The 12,737-nt window shown below is 34.9% G+C and overlaps 2 protein-coding genes across 2 annotated transcripts in view; one reads left to right on the top strand and one right to left on the bottom strand.

Moving 5' to 3' along the window:
* NEGR1 (neuronal growth regulator 1) overlaps positions 1–12,737 on the top strand; it is an 852,270-nt gene that overhangs the window by 163,947 nt on the left and 675,586 nt on the right. The window lies entirely within an intron of this gene.
* Positions 3,897–6,916, bottom strand: LOC115521358 (40S ribosomal protein S7-like). Its single transcript, XM_032594308.1, has 2 exons — positions 6,789–6,916; positions 3,897–4,310 (listed from the first exon to the last, which is right to left on the bottom strand). Exons 1-2 carry the CDS (start codon positions 6,914–6,916, stop codon positions 3,926–3,928), a joined length of 513 nt encoding a protein of 170 aa, XP_032450199.1. The 3' UTR covers positions 3,897–3,925.

Raw genomic sequence — 12,737 nt, 5'->3', positions numbered from 1 at the left:
GAAAATCGGGAGTGCCTGGGTGGCTCAGTTGGTTAAGCGGCCGACTTCGGCTCAGGTCATGATCTCGCAGTTTGTGAGTTCGAGCCCCGCGTCAGGCTCTGTGCTGACAGCTCAGAGCCTGAAGCCTGTTTCAGATTCTGTGTCTCCCTCTCTCTGACCCTCCCCCGTTCATGCTCTGTCTCTCTCTGTCGCAAAAATAAATAAATGTTAAATTAAAAAAAGAAAAAGAAAATCTTTCAGAATCTCCTTGCAACAAAAGTCTGATCTCATGGGTGTGAGAGTGCATGAAATGGAAATACAAGATGACTTAAAAAATATTATTTTTAATAATCCATTCAGTTTAACTACTCATTAAGATGTCCTAACAATTGTTTGGCTATAAATTTCATATTTTGTCCCTCAAAATTTTGGTCTTTAGTGAAAATTGTTCTTTCTTTTCTAGAAATCTCTGGTGCACTTAAACAATCATTGGAATTATAATAGCAGACTGACCAGATTTCAAAAAAAAAAAAAAAAAAGACGAAATAGGATAAAGACTCAGCCCAGTATATTTTGCTAGATTGGAAGAATGATGGTATATGTATAATGAAACAAACATTAGATGAACCAATGTGTGTGTGTGTGTGTGTGTGTGTGTGTGTGTGCATGCGTGTAATTGAAAATTCTGTTGATACAATTATGTATTTAAATAAACAAAGCAAAATAGCTTTAGAAAAGAAAATTTTAGAGATGCTATGAATAAATAAATATTTTTAAGTCCAAAGCACAATAGATATGACATCTTTTTGCCTAAAAAATGCTAAAATTATCTTTTCTTTAAATAAGACTAGAAACCCAGCCAAAGGAAACATATCAAACTGTTGTTTAAGTAGGTAAAAGTGTTTAACATATTTTAAAATTTAATGTAAAAAGTTTCTCTAAAAATTTCATCTATGCATCTACCATACTTTTCCCAGACCATTTTTTTTATATTATTCAGTACTGTTTTGTCTTGCTTTGTTTTGTTTCCCAAAGCAAAGCTTTGTTCTCTAGTGGTTAGATTTGGTAAAATATATGTAAGACATAATTTTTTGGAGTAGATCATTCTATTTATAAGTATGGTTTCACAAATCTTTAGTGTGGTAATTTCATGTAATACAATTTATAATATTCTTAATGTAAGTTAATTTCCTCCCTATGATATTGCAAAGTAGTTCTTCAATCAGATGATTCATTGTAACCAGCTTTTAAGATGTGTGATTATTCCCACCTTAATGATATTTGATTCAAATCATTGTATATAGACTTAGTAAGAAGAGAAATTTTCTTATCTGGGAAAATGGTTTATTGAAGAAGCAGTATAAATCAAGCTTGAACCTTTTATAACTTGAATTTTCCTAGGTTGTTACAAAGCAGCTGAATATCTCTTACCATGACAGGAAACAAGAAAATTTCATATATCCAAACCTGTATTTATAGCTATACTTTAATGACACTTTTGATTTTGATAGAGAGGGAACACCGATAATACTGAATCCTAATAAATACTTCATTCACAATTGTGTCTAAAGATTTATCCAATATTTAGGACCTCAAAGTAGTAAATTAATCTCTACGACCATTGCTCTTGGTCATTCAATCCTTCTTTGTCGAAAAGTTTGATGAGTTTCTTATTCTAAATGCATTGCTGTCTTCCTTAGTCATATTTTTATTTTAGTTTTCCATTCAAAGCAATGGGAAGAAATTTATAACCTGTCATTTTAGAGTCTAAATCCAATCATCCTAGAAATCAAAACCTTATTATTCAAGCCCATTTTTTTTTCTTTTCCAGCTTCCCTATGTCATAGTTGGGATTGAGAACTAACATCTGAAATTTAATATGAGTAACTTAAACTAACATAGTTAGCAATATCTACTGAACTTTTCCTACATAATGAGGCATGCCTATAAGCAAAGAACTTTGGGGAAGTGGACAGTGAAATTTTCACATTGCATATGCCTGGGTCACTGCTTTCTCAAATTGAATTGGAGTGCTCCAATGCATCTCAGCTTTTCAGCCTACAGAATAGTGTAGCAGGGAAACCTAACTGTGAATTTTCAAATCTGCACTGAGTTCAAACTCCCGTTCCTTTTGTCTAGTAAGTTTCTGATATTATTTGTAAGTAATGAGTCTTTTTGACTCAATGCTATGGTTACCTTTCTTAAATGATCTCTGACTTTACTATTATTGCTTTCTTATAGCTTAAACTCAGTGTATTAGCTAGTACTTACCTTTACATTTTCTTCACGCAAATGCAATAACTTTAGAAAAGTTGTCCAAAAAATTAAGTTTAGATCCTACTTTTTCAAGGACAAATTTATATTTATCTTAGTTGTGTGTAAGTTCTCACAGTCATCTGGCATCTTTTATGGATCTTCCATTTTGTTTTCCATTCAACGTTTCCAAAAATCTTTTAGTCTCAGCAACCTTAACACTACCCTTTCTTTTCAGTTATGAAAGAAATTTTCTCTACTAACTTAAAGACCTTCAATTTGAACTTCCCCTTTTCTTACCTATGAAACATCCACCTCTATCATTACTCCTGTTTTTTTAAAAAAATAAGTTTGTTTGTTTGTTTGTTTATTTATTTATTTATTTATTTATTTAGATCTAGAGAGAGAGAGAACAGGTGAGGGGCAGAGAGAGAGGGAGAGAGAATCCCAAGGAAGCTCTGTGCTGTCAGCACAGAGCCCAGTGCAGGGCTCAAACTCATGAACTGTGAGATCATGACCTCCGCCAAAACCAAGGGCCAGATGCTGAAGTAACTGAACCACCCAGGAACCCCCTACTTTGCTTTTTCCTATCCATAACTTCATTCATACCCTAATCCTATTCTATCATCATTACCTGTTTAACTGTATCTACCTCTCCATGCTTAGAAATAATCTTCAAGTTTTCCACATCCTAAGGGACTCTGTTAGTCCCTAAAGTTATTTTTCTTTTTCTGTTGATTTTTCTTTCACTTTAAATATCCTTTTTTTTGATGTTTATTTTTTGCGAGAGACACAGACAGAGTGTGACAGGGGAGGGGCAGAGAGAGAGAGAGATAGCCTCCAGGCTCTGAGCTGTCAGCACAGAGCCTGATGCGGGGCTCGAACCCACAAACTGTGAGATCATGACCTGAGCCGAAGTCTCAACCGACTGAGCCACCCAGGTGCCCCTCATTTGAAATATCCTTAATAAAATACTCTGTGTCTTTTGCCAGAGTTTTCTTATCACTCATTCCTTATAGTCAGACTACTGCCTTGTTTTGAAATTGTTCTATTTTTTTTAATATGATATTTATTGTCAAATTAGTTTCCATACAACACCCAGTGCTCATCCCAACAGGTGCCCTCCTCAATGCCCATCACCCACGCTCCCTCCCTCTCACCTCCCATCAACCCTCACCCTCAGTTTATTCTCGTTTTTTTCAGAGTTTCTTATGGTTTGGCTCTCTCCCTCTCTAACTTTTTTTTTTTCCTTCTCCTCTCCCATGGTCTTCTGTTAAGTTTCTCAGGATCCACTCAGGTAATGATGGTGACTTTATAATCACCACATATGCCCAGGCATCATCTTCAAAACATTCAACATTGAATGTCATGATCAAGATCATTACCTGAGCTGAAATCAAGAATCAGACACTTAACCGACTGAGCCACTCAAATGCACCAATATATCACCTTTTTAAAAGCTATTTCTGATTTAATGTATTTTTTTAATTAACTTACAATTTCATCCTTACAGCATCATTTCCTGTTGACTTATAATCACCTCCTAGATGTAGAGAGGGTAACCTAACTTAAAAATAGTCCCTTGGAGGGGCTTTGGTGCAGGTAGTGATCTGCGGTTCATGGGTTTGAGCTCTTTTTTTTTTTTTTTTTTTTTTTTTTTTTTTACTGTCAATGTTTTATTTAATCATTTTGTCTACAATTGAAACTCTGGGAACTCAAAGTTAACATCCTTGCCCGTGAGCTTCTTATAGATGCCCGAGAAGGTTTCCACCTTGTGTTCCACATTGTTCTGCTGTGCTTTATCCAAGTGAACCTTTATGAGCCGGCTGCTGTCCAGTTTCACACGGATTCTCTTGCCCATAATCTCACTTGGGAAAACCAAGTCCTCCAGGATCGCGTCGTGCACGGCGGTCAAAGTGCGGCTTCTGGTACGCTTTTGCTGATTTTTTGTACGGCTTTTTCGAGTTGGCTCAGGCAGAATTCTCCTCTGAGCAATAAAGACCACGTGCTTCCCACTGAACTTTTCCTCCAGCTCACGCACTACCCGGACTTGGATTTTCTGGAAAGACTTCAGATTGCTTCAGATTCTGTGTCTCCTTCTCTCTCTGCTCCTCCCCTGCTCCTGCTCTGTCTCTGTCTCTCTCTCTCAAAACTTAATAAACATTAAATAAATTAAACAAAAATAGTCCCCTAAGAGTATCCTATTTCATTGTCACTCCTCTCCACAATCCACCTCCTTGCCAGGGCTGAATCAGACAAAGGTTCTTAAGAGTAGCACCTCTCTGCTGGAGCTGAGTCAAAGGTTCTTAAGGAAAGGAAGGAAAATGAAAACTATAAACCAGAGAAACTATAAATAGAAACTAATCACTCTCTCATATCCCACTGTAGAAATTCCAGCTTGAAGCAGGGTCTGAATCGAGGAAGTTGGCAACTTAACACTAAATCAAATCTAGCTCATGATTAGTATATGAGACTTACGATTCTTAGTAAGTGGAAAGGGGGACCCATGACTGTGTTATCCATGAGTGAGAAGAAAAGTCAGGAATCACACGGAGTATTTCATCCATGAGCAGAGGAAGATTTTCTTCATCAATAAAGCATAAAGGATTTGGTGGGAAGCAGAACATAAAATCTGTATTTTGCTTCTACAGTGAATTTTTTTTTGGTGAAGCCATTAAATATGCTCTGTCAATATACCATATTAGGAAAGGGGGATTGGACCCAAGAAGAAATGAAGGCCATATGTCTTAAAAATTTCTTCATTTGCTCTTTATTCAAGTAGACTCAGTGGAGCATAATACAAAGTGATAAATAAGCTCATGGAGTGTTAATACCTTAACAGCAAGTATCCATGTCCAGTGGAACTATTTACACAACTTTATTTCATTCTGTAGCAAATACAGAATACATGGTGTAATGTTGTATATTTAAAGGAAAGCACTTTTAATAGGAAGACAAAAGAGGAAGGAAGGAAGGAAGGAAGGAAGGAAGGAAGGAAGGAAAAGAAAGAAAGAAAGAAAAAAGAAAAGAAAGAAAAAGAAAGAGAAAGGAAGAAAGAAAGATAAATAGGTAAAATGGGTGCAAGCAATAGTGAACATTCCACAAGAACAAGGAAGGGTTAAAGAGTTACTGCTTATGTTGTATCCCTTTATCCCCAACCTATTCATTGTGTTATGGTTTAAAGCAGTTGCCATTCAGCAAACAGATTTTTTCTTAAAAAAACTATTTCATTGTGTGCCTGTGTGGCTCAGTTGGTTGAGTGTCCAACTTTTGATTTCAGCTCACCAGATAGAGCCCTATGTTGGGCTCTGAACCAACAGTGTGGAGCCTGCCTGGGATTCTCTCTCTCCCTCTCTTTCTGCCCTTCCCTCTCTCTCTCTCTCAAAAGAAATAAACTTAAAAAATAAAATAAAATGAATTATTTCATATAGTATGTCTGCTGCTGAAGTGGCTTGCCTTTTAAATTATTCTAGTATTTACTGAGTGGATTCATTTGATGGTCTGTACTATTGCTTTGGCAATAAAATGAGAAATAATTAGGTAAATTAGTGTATAGGCCAATGTAAATATATTCGTAATATTGAAATATATATATATAAAAGTATATGTGTGCATATATATGTATATATATGTATATATACATGTATATGTACATAATATTTTATTTCTTTGTTACATAATGAGATGTGACACTTCGGTTTGCTTTAGTAAGGATTCAGCTAAAAAAACCTTACTTTAAAAGCTTCTCAGTTACAACCTCATTAGCAGAAAGTTATATAGCTACCATGTTTACAGACTTAGGCTGTTTTTAGTATCTTCCAAATGTGAGTAGTTCATTGAGCTTAAATGCTATTCTCTCCCATTTTATAGGTGCAAGGTCACAGTTATAGTATAGGATATTGCCTATAGCTGAGTTTCTTGTAAAATAGCAAGACTGCAATACTTATGCAAATTGACACTTTTTCAATTTAGCATTTTAATTTTGAAGGTCACACTCATAAAGACCATGGAGATTTTTTACCATAAGGCTTCTGAATTTTTTAGAGCATAATTGAATTGTCTGAACGGGAAAGTGGGGGGGACCGGGGGAGATTGAAATACCAACTATGTCATCTAACTCATCATATTACTTACACAAAATTTTTTCATCATGCTAATAAAACTTTTTATAAGTATGCTTCTTTCCTGAATTGGCTGTAGCATTCTCTGTAAGGCACACTTGATTGAAAGTTGTTGAGTAACCTAAATGTGTCTTTATTTTTCTCTAGGATAGCCTATTTCTCCTGACTGTTGTCAGGATCAAATGTTGCTTATTAGAGTTGCAGGGTCAGCACGGCAGTTTTGGTGTGAACCTTAGGAATAGATAAGACATGGAGGAATGAATGATGGACAGATAGTTATTGAAACATATGTAAAGACCTCACCTATTTAAAATAGCCATCTTATGTTGTTAAACCTCAGTTAATCACTTAATACAAAAAGAGAATGAAAACCAACTGTAAAAATTTTAGCTATTTCTAATATGACATCTAGCATTTATTTTAATGAATCCTTACTTTAGGAATGCCTTCAGTCTCCTTACTTCTGTAGCCATAGTCAACATTGCCAGTTCTTTGCTGTTTGAAAGAAGCAGTTTGCTGTTTCTGGAAGAATCTGAAACAAAGCTTTCAGTTACATTGTTCATCATTCTGAATGAAGTATATCTCTTTTTCTTTGAGCCTTCAAAAATAATCTATATTTTCCTTTTCTCATTACTTCTTGAAAATGAAAAATTCTTAAAACTGCCCTGGAATCCTGCTTGAGCTTATTTTATTTTCTTCAGAACTTCACCCTGAAGCACAAGTAGGGATTTACTAATTTGGATTTTTAAGGTCCCAAGCTTAGTTTGATGCAGTTATTACATTCAAAATTTACCAGTTAGCAATTATTTTAAAAGTGTTCCTTTGCTTTTTTCATGCCAAGTATTTTATCATAAACGTCTAAGGAACTGCTGCAGCTGGATACTTCTTTCCCAGCTGGAAAATTCTTGAGTGTCCATGTTTATTGTTCAGCAAGTTTTTATTTTGATGGATCTTAGGTTTTTATTTCATTTATTTCTGTTTTTGTTGAAACTCAACTATACACATGCTTTCTACTGATTTTTGTTCTTTAAGATGTTTTATGGGAGAAGAGGGAGAGTCAAGTGCATAAGTTGTGCTTAAGTATTGTGATGGAATGAATTGTCTCTAACCCACATTCATTATTGAAGCCCTGATGTCTACCCCCCCCCCCAGTGTGCTGGTATTTGGAGATGGGGCCTCCAGGAGGCAATTAAGGTTGGGTTAAGTCATGAGAATGGATCTCTAGTCCAATGATGTTGGCATACAGAGGAAAGACCATTGAGGGCGTATAGAGAAGGTGTTTTCTGCAAGCCAGGAAGAGAGCTCTCACTAGAAACTGAATTTTCTAGCACCTTGATCATGGACTTCCAGCCTCTAGAACCATGAGATAAGTAAATTCTGTTGTTTGAGTCACCCATTCTGTAGTATTTTGCTGTGGCAGCCTGAGCAGTCTAATGAAAGCATACAATATGAATATAACTGCAAAAATTTAGTGTCTAAGTCTTAACTTATTTTGTCCTCAGCTGATGAAGTTCCATATCATATGAAACACACAACAAATAATTGTAAATAATAGACAGATAACTCAGCGCTATTTATGTGTGTAGATGATGGAAACCAGCCCATACTACTTCCACAACTGGAGCATATCGATAAATTGCCCTTGAAATTAACGTGATCACAATAAGTCCAGTTTAACTGTGTGCTAAAGTGACTAGGTTCTAGAAAGGCACCCAAACTTTGAGCTCTGCACACACTGGATGAATATGTGGTTAACAAGACCTTGTGCTGGCTCCTTTTTATGAGTAGAGATATAATGAGTTAATGGTTTTGTGTGATTGTAATAATAAAAGAGGAGGAAGTATTGGAATCAGATAAAATCAATTTTAAGTAAAAGCAAGGTCGTCCATATATGTGTTTTTCTCTTCAGGAACTAGTATAGAAAGTTTATGTTATATTTCTAAAACTTTCCTTGTGGATGTTTTAAAATTAAGTATTGATTTGGTTTCTAGTTACACGCCTGGGACCTACAGTTCTACTCTTGTCTCTTTATTCCTTAGAAACTGAGAATCAATCAGGCAGAACATTTAACTGTATTTTAAAGAGTTATTTTAGCCTGTAGAATCAAATTAAATCATTTTATTTGGGGAATCATAGTATTTAAATATCATGTTGGCAATTCAAAGATCATTATTTATATATTTACTTTTTATTTATATTTAGATGGTCAAATAGTATTATATAAGAACACTTGCCACTTAAGATCCAATTCCAGAGTATTATGCTTATAGAAAGATGTTTGAATTTCTTATTTACTTAAAGTTATAGCAACCGCAGGTATTTTATGAACTATTGACAGAATACAAAAATGAATTTGTGTGTATCATATAAAAAATAACATCTAAAGGGTGTCTGGCTGGCTTAGTCAATAAAGCATATGACTCTTAATCTCTGGGTTAGGAGTCTGAGCCCCATATTGCGTGCAGAGATTACCTAAAAACAATAATTCTTAAAAAAAAATCTAAGTTTTATTTTATCATCTGTAAACCAGCTTAGATACCAACCACAGCAGCAAGCATTAAGTTGGTGAGAAAATAAAAGTTATAATGTGTATGAAGAAGGGCCAAGTAACTGTGCAAAACAAATAAAATATTGGCCCCATGAGGAGAAAAGTTTTTAGGAAGTTTACTAAACAGGCCCGGTGTGAATGGTAAGTCATTAAATGTGCCTCACTAAAGAAGAAAATTCATGAGTGTAAATAATTTGATTTGTTTTATAATATTTTCATATCATCCAGCTAGGAAACCAACAGGTCTAAGGCTACCATCTGTTTACATATATGTTAATTTATTTTCTTGAAACATTTTCCATTTAAGAAGAAAAAAAATCACAATCTCCAAAACTTACAATTCCTAAGTGGTGAACAAGACATAGATTTTTTTAGTGTCTCCCCCATATTTAAGAAATAAAATATACTTACATATATAATCAATGCATTTAAGGTTAGGGAAGCAACTATTATGTGAAATAAAATCATCTTTGCTCTTATGCAGAATTTTAAAATCTGTCAGAGTGAGAAATAACAAGGAATAGAAAAATACTCTGAATGTTCACTGTTCAAAATAGTCCTAAATTCCTGAAAAATACCCTATGAAACTTTAAAACATAAAATTGAAAATAAAATTAAAGACATTCTGTAATAATTGTGATTTTTCTAGTTCAGAATAAACTTTAATGAAAATAATATATTTTTTTAAAAACAAAGATAACATTACTGAGATGAATAAGAACTTGAAACACTTGAAAATAATCATAAAATCAAATTATAAATCTTACATTACTAATTTGAAAATGAAATCCTTTAGTAACCTTAGTCAAAATCAGGAGATTTTCATTCTACTTAGTTTTATTTGTTTATTTTTTTGTTGTGTACATGTTAGGTTGGCAGAGGAGAAAGAAAAAAGTTATCCTGTGACTTGTAATGAGCCACAATCAGAATAAATCTTCTGATATAACTCTCTGTTTTACTTGCAATTTATCTGTTATTATTAGGTATCATTGTAGACTTCCCAACAGCTACTAGAAAAACTTGCTGATCAAGCAGTGCTAAGACAAATAGATTTAATTTAGTAAAGGAGAATATTGCTTCCATAGGTTCTTAGTAGATACTCCAAAGAGGAAAATCAGAAAAGTTTATTTAAGGTTTTAGTGTCTGCACTGGGTGATTTGAAGATAGGTCTTGCAAAATATATAATTGGTTGGAATCGGGCAGAATTATGAGGTGAATAGCTTTAGATTGGTGTGCACAGAAAAGTCTGGAAGTAATTCTTAATGAGCAATCTGTTTTATCTCTTAGAAATAAGTATTTATGGAGCCAGAATGTATGATTTTTAAACTGGCCCCAGTATATAGCAGAGAGAAAGAAAAGTAGGCCTGTCCTCTGTACTGCTGAACATAGGCCAGAAGAGTATGACTGTTTCTAATAGTGTTTCCCACAGGAGCAGTGGATTGTATCGTTTCAGTTCTCCGTCCTTCTTCTTGGCCACTCTTCAGCCTAAACTGAACAATAAACCATTATGGTCTAGAGATATGATCAGTCCAGGTCTACATATCTGTTTGATGTGTCATGGTCATAGATAGATTTTTTGAAAGTAAATATTCCACATTTTTGTTCTTCTTGTTAAAAGATTAACTCATCTACCATTTTACAAGACAGTTGCTGTGCAGCAGCATTTGAACTCTGGAAGTCACATTTGACTCTACAACACAGACAAATACTAAGAGAAGGAATATAATCAGAGTTTGGAGGCTAGGACTAAGAATGGGTCAACTCATAAGGTCAATATTCAATGCAAAGTAGCTTGTTCAATTTCATGACCCTTTTAGTCAAGGCATTCTCTAATACTAAATAGTCTGAAACTCCTGTTATCTCTGAACCAAAGCATGTAAGATTCTTCCCACTTTCTAGACCTTTTGTAAAGCATGAAATGGGGAAAACTTTGGGTGCAGAAGAAAATAGTACACAATTTCTCTTCGGTGGTTAAAGTTTTTGAACTCAATCAAGGCCTAGTTGACCTCTTTTTTTCTATGAAGCCATTTAAGATATCTTTGAAAAGGAAATTGATGGGTTAAACTGAACCCTGGAAGCATCAGAGGTCTGTGCCATAGAGGAAAATAATGAGGCAGGGCAGAGAAGTTTGGTGCTCTTCCCTTGGCAATCTATATTATTAAATAATCTGGATAGTTTGACCATTAGCACTTGTATGATACTTGTGTGGGTATCAGACATACAGCTTTTTTTTTTTCATTTTTGCTCAGTTAGTCCTCACAGCAACCCTAAGAAGAGAGGTAGTGTTATAACTCTCACCTTAATGAGACAACTTTGGATAACTTCCAAATATCTGTTAGCTAGTGGGTGGTGAGGGTGATGATGGTGGATTTCAAACCCAGTCTAAGAGTTTTTAACTCTTAACCCTTATAAATATGACCTCTCAGGTGATGGATGTGTTAATTAACTCAATTGTGGGAATCCTTATACAATGTGTATCAAATCATCACATTGTACACTTTATTTGTCAATTATACTTCAATAAAGCTGAAAAATAAAACAAAGTACCACCTCTCAAAAGTCAATAAAACTTCAGAGAAAATAAAAATTAAAACTAAACAACCCAGGCAAGACTTTATAGAATTTTATTTACCTAAAAATTTAAAATAAGTCTCAAATATTTAACCTAGTACAGTAGTTCCCCTTTATTAGTGGTTTTGCTTTCCAAAGGTTTTAGTTCCTGCCGTCAACCAGAAGTAGATGACCCTACTGACGTTAGTGTCAGAAGGTCAACAGTAGCCTAACGCTGCTGCATCATCACCATGCCTGGCAGCACCGTGCACCACATTTCATCTCCTCATGGAGGCATTTTATCATTTCACATCATCACAAGAAGAAAGGTGAGTACAGGACAGTGAGATATTTTGAGAGAGAGAACACCTTCACATAACTTTTATTACAGTAAATTGTTATAATTGTCAGTCTCTTCCTGTGGTAACTTTATCATAGGTATGTATGTATAGAAAAAAACATAGTGGGGCGCCTGGGTGGCGCAGTCGGTTAAGCGTCCGACTTCAGCCAGGTCACAATCTCGCGGTCCGTGAGTTCGAGCCCCGCGTCAGGCTCTGGGCTGATGGCTCAGAGCCTGGAGCCTGTTTCCGATTCTGTGTCTCCCTCTCTCTCTGCCCCTCCCCCGTTCATGCTCTGTCTCTCTCTGTCCCAAAAATAGATAAACATTGAAAAAAAAAAACAAAAAACATAGTATACATAGGTTTCGGTACTATCTGAAGATTGAAGCATCCCCTTGGGGTCTTGGAATCCCCCACAGGTATGTGTGACTACCGTATTATGGAGTTTTTGAAGATACACCTTTTACATATGAATGTACTTGCTTAAATGAATTAGACCATAAAAATGTCAGAAAATGTAATTAATAGGATATTTATGAGTCTTTGATCTTTATTACAAACTATTTTAATATGAATATTATATTAGGTATATTTGTTTTGACTCCTTTTAATGTGAAAATAAGACAAAGTTGGGCAAAATTTGACAGCTAACTTTTAAATGAGTCAAACCAAATTTCACTGACTTGTCTAATTAATTCAACCAATTATTCACATAGCTAGATTCCATAATAAGGTTTTTTATAGAGTGAAATAATTTGAAATAATCCTTTGCTTTTATTATCTTATCTGCTCAATTTCTGTTTACTTAAGGTCTGGGGTCTCCATAAACCAAGGACTGGAATAAATGAAGCCCATGCTTTTTTTGAGAACATTTAAAATGAAATGAAGTTCAGGTTCACCTTGAAACATCAAACATCATTTCTAATTATTTGGTGTTTTTTCAAGCTT

This window comes from Lynx canadensis, chromosome C1, assembly GCF_007474595.2.
Source record: "Lynx canadensis isolate LIC74 chromosome C1, mLynCan4.pri.v2, whole genome shotgun sequence".
Lineage (NCBI taxonomy): Eukaryota > Metazoa > Chordata > Mammalia > Carnivora > Felidae > Lynx > Lynx canadensis.
This window is presented reverse-complemented; position numbering and strand designations above follow the sequence as displayed.

Excerpts from the sequence above, each read along its gene's own strand:
- LOC115521358 (XM_032594308.1), bottom strand. The coding sequence starts at position 6,916 with ATGAACAATGTAACTGAAAGCTTTGTTTCAGATTCTTCCAGAAACAGC. Across the intron at positions 4,311-6,788 it reads AGACTGAAGGCATTCCTAAA|CAATCTGAAGTCTTTCCAGA; the intron begins GTAAGGATTCAT and ends CAGAATCTGAAG.